The sequence below is a fragment of the Otolemur garnettii genome, unplaced genomic scaffold, assembly GCF_000181295.1.
Source record: "Otolemur garnettii isolate 467f Iridium unplaced genomic scaffold, OtoGar3 scaffold00101, whole genome shotgun sequence".
Lineage (NCBI taxonomy): Eukaryota > Metazoa > Chordata > Mammalia > Primates > Galagidae > Otolemur > Otolemur garnettii.
Genome location: NW_003852496.1, coordinates 2,986,614 through 2,992,892, shown reverse-complemented (window position 1 = coordinate 2,992,892; position 6,279 = coordinate 2,986,614). Strand labels below are relative to the sequence as shown.

The window sequence follows — 6,279 nt, the reverse complement described above, 5'->3', positions numbered from 1 at the left end:
ACCTATAGCACTTCACTTTGGTGCAATCTTTTTGAATGTGTCCAAATTCTCCACAAGAATAGCACTTCTGCTCATCTGCGTGGTCGCAGTCACGAGCCAGATGGCCTGGCTTGCCGCAGTTGTAGCAGCATTGCTCTCGCTCTCTCTTAGGCTCCTTGCAGTCCTTGGCAATGTGGCCACCTCTACCGCAGTTATAGCAGGCTTCAACAATAAGGAAAAGAACCAGACCAAGACTATAAAACCTTTACAAAACACAATACAAAACCTCAACGGTGGAAAATCTTTTCCAGTGCTGCGTGCAGTCATACATGCTCACCTCTCCAAGTTCTAAAGGGGTGTGAAAAGAAGTATTAAATACTTACCATCCTCCTGGAGATCACAATCCTTGGCAAGATGACCAGACTCACCACAGCGATAACAGATGTCTGGAAGAGATGAGGAAACAAACTGGAAACCTATTTTGAGCAGAAACAAAAAGAATTTGACTAATTAGACCAGACCTGACACTAACAAATACTGAAATACTTCAAATTTTTTTATTCGACAAAATACCTCTATCCGAGGTAAAACCACCTCTGCCACGGCTTCTCATTCCACGGCCACGGCCTCCACCAGTAGGGCATTCCCGGGCCCAATGGCCAGATCGTCCACACTTGAAGCACTCATTGCTGCTCATGGCTGCAGTTAGATCTTTAAAAAATGAAAAATAACAACATTAAGCCACTGAAAATTACTTCTTTGATTCCCCTTTAAAAGTATTTTTGGAAAATTATTCTAGGGAAAAAACTGGCCAATATATTATTTTTTACAACTGCACAATTATATACTTAGGCATAACAGACCTATTATAAAGTATATTGAAAGTGAAAAATTACATAATGCATATTATATATACATATATAATGTATAATATATCATATATTATATACATTACAGTTTTTCATCTTTAAAACCAGTAAGATAAAGCATATATGTATTAATACACACATGCTAATGTGTGGGTCATTATGAAAATTCTGAGATACACAAAAATCAAGAAATGTATAATCTACATGAAGGGACAAATGAAACCCTCCCACCACTACCAATAAGCTGAAAAAGTTAAAACTAGCACAGGCGGGGCAGTGCCTGTGGCTCAGTGAGTAGGGTGCCAGCCCCATATACCAAGGGTGGCGGGTTCAAACCCAGTCCTGGCCAAACCACAACCAAAAAATAGCCAGGCGTTCTGGCGAGCGCCTGTAGTCCCAGCTACTCTGGAGTCTGAAGCAAGAGAATCACCTTAGCCCAGGTGTTAGAGGTTGCTGTGAGCTGTGACGCTGCCAAGGCACCCTACAGAGGGCGGTAAAGATTCTGTCTCTTAAAAAAAAAACTAAAAAAAAAAAAAAAGATACAGGGTGGTGCCTCTAGCTCAGTGACTAGGGCACCGGCCCCCTATACAGGAGGTGTCAGGTTCAAACCCAGCCCCGGTCAAAAAAAAAAAAAAAAAAAAAAACTTGCACAGGTCAATCAGAAAGGTTGCTGTCAACTAGGTTTCTTGGAATTGAAATAATGAACCAATAATACAGTCTCAAACTTTCATAGTGACTCACATACAATGATAGGATTTACTCGGTTAGTGTCAATGAGCATCCATTATTAGAAATAACTGGTAATTAGTATCTCCAGGTCCTGGAGATACCTGATTGTACAGCATAAGTTGTACAACTTAACGGATATGTTTCCATGGTTATGAGACTGTATAAGCTTTGAGTAAATGAAATCATTTATTTATCACAAAATCAGAATGAATCCAAACCAATGGAGGGTGAGAGAACAGTGAAAGAAAAAAATCCCTCCTGCAACCTGAACACCTAATGCTGCCTCTAGGCCCTGCCTCATGACTGAGATATAGAGCAGCTATGTTAAAAGAAATGTAATCTGTAAAAATTGGTTGGGGGGGGTGCAAGACATAACTTTTATCTCTAGACAGTACAATTCTCCATATGGCCATGGATTCAACCAACTTTGGATTGAAAATATTCAGGAAAGGCCGGTGCAGTGGCTCACATCTGTAATCCTAGTACTCTAGGAGGCAGAGGTGGGTGGACTGTTTGAGCTCCAGAGTTGGAGATCAGCCTCAAAAAAATGAGAAAATAAAAAAACTAGCCAGGCCTCGTGGCAAGTGCCAGCTAACTTGAGGTTGAGACAAAGCGATTGCCTGAATCCAAGAGGTTGTTTGCAGTGAACCCTCTCAAGGCACAGAATGAGACTCTGTCTCAAATAAAATAATTTTTTAGATGAAAATATTCAGAATAATTTCATCTGTACAGATTTTCACAGTCATTATTCGCTAAACATAACAAGTGTTTACACACCATTTGTACTGTATTGGATATTAAGCTAGAGATGATTTAAAGTATAAAGGAGGGTATGTATAGATTGTAAAAATACTATGCCTAATTTTATATTAGGTACTTGAGTGCCCAAGTATTTTCATATCCAAGGGAGGTCCTGGAACCAATTCCCCACAGACACCAAGGGACAACTGTGTATTAAAAATATTAGGGCCATGGAACTCTATCCTGGAGCAAAAGAGACTATGTGTCAAACAAACCAAAAAAATTTTATTTAGGAAAATAACTAGGAAGTACATGTTACTATTGCACTGGTAACATTTGTCTTTTTTTATCTTCTAATGTCCCTCCTTTCCAAATGTTTCTGTAATTTTATATTTAAAACAAAACTACTCAGAATTTCACAATAGACTACTTTTTGTTAGAGACAAGAGTCTCACTATCCTGCCCCAGCTAGAATGCCATGGGCCTCAAATTCTTGAGCTCAAGTGATCCTCTTGCCTCAGCCTCCCAACTAGCTAGGACTACAGGTGCCTGCCAAAGGCCAGGCTATTTTTCAGAGCTAGGGGTCTCACTCTTGCTCAGGCTGGTCTCAAACTCCTGAACTCAAGCAATCCCCCCACTTGGGCCTCCCAGAGTACTGGGATTACAGGTACAAACACACAGCCAGACTCCTTTATTAGGTAAAATTTTAAAACAAACCCCCCCCAGGCAATTATTTTGTACTTCTTTTGTAAGAATCAAAAATTAATTGATGCTAATCTTAGAATAAAATGTAATTGAATGAAAATAATGTAATTTTATTTTTCCACAGTTCCATATTTAAGTATTTTATCCTAAATTCTAGTGTCCAGCAATGATACACAAAGTAGTATTGTAAATACTCAAACCTGGTAACATCTAGAAAAAAAATATTGTTTCAACACAGAAAAACTGATTGAATAGTGGAATTAGCGAAGCCAATCACAGCACCAAAACCCTAAAAGGCAATAAAAAATGGCAAGGTCCACCTTTCAATTACTATTTAATTATTAACTTGTAGAGAAACATACTGACTAAAAATTAAGCTAACACTTTCTTTCAGAAAGTTTTCACTGTCAAATGAAAATTTATCTCAACACTCTACAATCTGACTGAGGATAATTTTTTTTTTTTTTTTTTGAGACAGTCTCACTTTGTCATCCATGATAGAGCACTGTGGCATCTCAGCTAACAGCAAAACTCCTGGGCTCAAGTGTTTCTTTTGCCTCAGCCTCTCCAATAGCTGGAACTACAGGCAATACAATACCCAGCTATTTTTAGAGACAAGATGTCACTCTGGTTCAGGCTGGTCTCCAACTCATGAGTTCAGGCAATCCATCCACCTCCGACTCCCAGAGTGCTAGGAGAGGGTAAAAAAAAATTTTTTTTTTTTTTTTTAGACGGAGCCTCAAGCTATCCCCCTGGGTAGAGTGACATGGCATCACGCTCACAGCAACCTCCAACTCCTGGGCTCAAGCGAGTCTCCTGCCTCAGCCTCCCAAGTAGCTGGGACTACAGGTGCCCGCCACGACACCCGGCCATTTTTTGGTTGCAGCCATCATTGTTGTTTGGTGGGCCCGGGCTGGGGATTCGAACCCGCCACCTTAGGTGTATGTGGCTGGTGCCTTAGCCGCTTGAGCCACAGGCGCCGAGCCGAGAGGGTAAAATTTTCAAAGGAATCTTTAGACCAACTCTTGCCACTTGCCTTATGAACATATCACCCCCCCCCAAAAAAAAAAAAAAAGCTAGACTTTAAGTATGGGATACTTGTGGTTTCAGAAATAGTCAGAAAAAGTCAACCAAAGAAGGAAATTTGTTTATTTATTTATTTATTTTTGAGACAAAAGCTTCAAGCTATCCCCCCTGGGTACAGTGCCGTAGCATCACAGCTCACAGCAACCCCCAACTCCTGGGCTCAAGCAAGTCTCCTGCCTCAGCCTCCCAAGTAGCTGCGACCACAGGTGCCTGCCACAGTGCCCAGCTATTTTTCTGGTTGCAGCCATCATTGTTTTGGCAGGCCCAGGCTGGATTTGAACCCACCACCTTAGGTATATGGTGGCTGGCGCCTTTGCCACTTGAGCCACAGGCACCGGAGCCAGGAAATTTAAAAATACATTTTTATGGCATTTGTATTTACATTTCCTTTGTAACCATTCTTATAATTGTACTGGTATTTGCATTCTAAATTATATGAAATGCTTGCTAGTTTCCACCAGAAGAACTAGCCAGGGCAAAAAAAAAAAAAAAAAAAGGATGGCATATAAAATGATCAAAGAAAAAAGTTGCTTATGTTACCTCCTCCTTACCTGTGCCCATTTTCTTCATTTTGCTTCTCCAGTTTCAATTAGATCAATTTAAGCATACTTAAATATTGCTCTCCTGAGTTCTTTGTACCTAAAATGATCACTTTTACAATGTAATTCAGGTAAATTTGGCCAGTCCTGAACATAAACCCTATAATCCTAGCACTCTGGGAGGCTTAAGTGAGAGGACTGCTTGAGCTCAGAGTTTGAGATCGGTCTAGGCAAGAGTAAGACCCCCATCTTACCTTGGGAGGCTGAGGCAGGAGGATGGCGTAAGCCCAGAAGTTTGAGGCTACAGTGAGCTACAAGGCCAATGCACTGCACTCCGGCCAGGGTGATAGGGCAAGACTGTCCCTGCCCCACCCCACCCCCCCGGAAATCTGATTATCTAAATATTCACTAGGTATTTTTATCTAAAGAAATACTTACTGACAATCTCTCCTTCAGGCTGCTTTAAAAGGACCTATTTATTTCACAATTGTAAAAGTACAAAGGAAAAATGTTATAAAGGATCATCAAATGCTTACCAGTGATATAAAGCCAGTGGTTAAAATTTTAAGTCTACTTTCAACACAGAAATACTAATTTTAAAAACTTAGCTATTGGAACTGAGTAACCAATGTGAAGATTTTTCATAAACTCTTTGTTTTGTTTAGCTCTGTTTATGGGATCCAGATCTAATGTATTGGGGAGGGGAGACAGGAAAAGAAATACTTCTTGAAAGAAAAGTATTGACAAAAATAGCATATTAAGATTAAACATCTTTTTTAAGAGAAAGAGTCTTGCTGTCACCCAGGCTTAAGTACAGTGGTGCAATCACAGTTCACTGCAGCCTCCTACTCTTGGGCTCAAGCAAAGGAATCCTCCTGCCTCAGCCTCCTGGTAGCTATCCTAATTCCCAGCTGAAAATTTGGTTAAATGCGATTATTTCAATATGGACTACAAATTACATTTACAGAAAGCAATATTTCTCCATTTACACAGTACTTCCCATTAACACAGTGCCTTATAGGACTGCAATTAAACTATTCTGCAAAAACAGGCACTTCTCAGTGGCAAGGGCCTAACTTTTTACATTGTAACACAATTTCTAGATGTTGGTTTTGCCATCAAAAAACTTTGTTTACTAGCGTAAATTAAGGTTAAAAAGACCCCAAAAGGAAAAAAATTCACTAAGTCTTAAAACGGAAAAAAAAAATTTCATTAATAGCCCCCAAACTCATCATCAGTATGATACATGCCTTTTAAAGAGGTCTTTCCAAAGGGCTTAGGTAATATGTATGTAATTTGCCTTTTCTTCCCTTTTGCTAAGCCAATCATAAACAGTGAATCAGGTGATCGACACTTTCATTCAATAACTGGTCCCTTGCAATAGATCTGTCTCTTCAGTAACATCATTAAACCAACCAATTCCCACCATGTTTTAGAGGTCTACTGCTTATCCTAGGAGGCGAGTCCTCATCTTAAGTACAAATGTATTTAAATGTCTTCAGAAAATTCCATGTTTTCCTTAGAAAAACTACATTAAAGTAGACAGAGTTGGCTCGGCGCCTATAGCTCAACCGGCTAAGGCGCCAGCCACGTACACCTAAGGTGGCGGGTTCGAGTCCCCAGCCCGGACC

At 40.1% G+C, this 6,279-nt stretch overlaps 1 protein-coding gene across 1 annotated transcript in view; it reads right to left on the bottom strand.

The window, feature by feature from the left end:
* The window catches only part of CNBP (CCHC-type zinc finger nucleic acid binding protein), a 24,269-nt gene that overhangs the window by 13,168 nt on the left and 4,822 nt on the right, over positions 1–6,279 (bottom strand). The window contains exons 2-4 of the mRNA XM_023516964.1: positions 553–690; positions 363–425; positions 3–201 (exon numbers count right to left, since the gene is read on the bottom strand). Coding sequence (XP_023372732.1) covers positions 3–201; positions 363–425; positions 553–676 — 386 coding nt within the window. The 5' untranslated portion in view covers positions 677–690. The remainder of the gene's footprint in view (positions 1–2; positions 202–362; positions 426–552; positions 691–6,279) is intronic.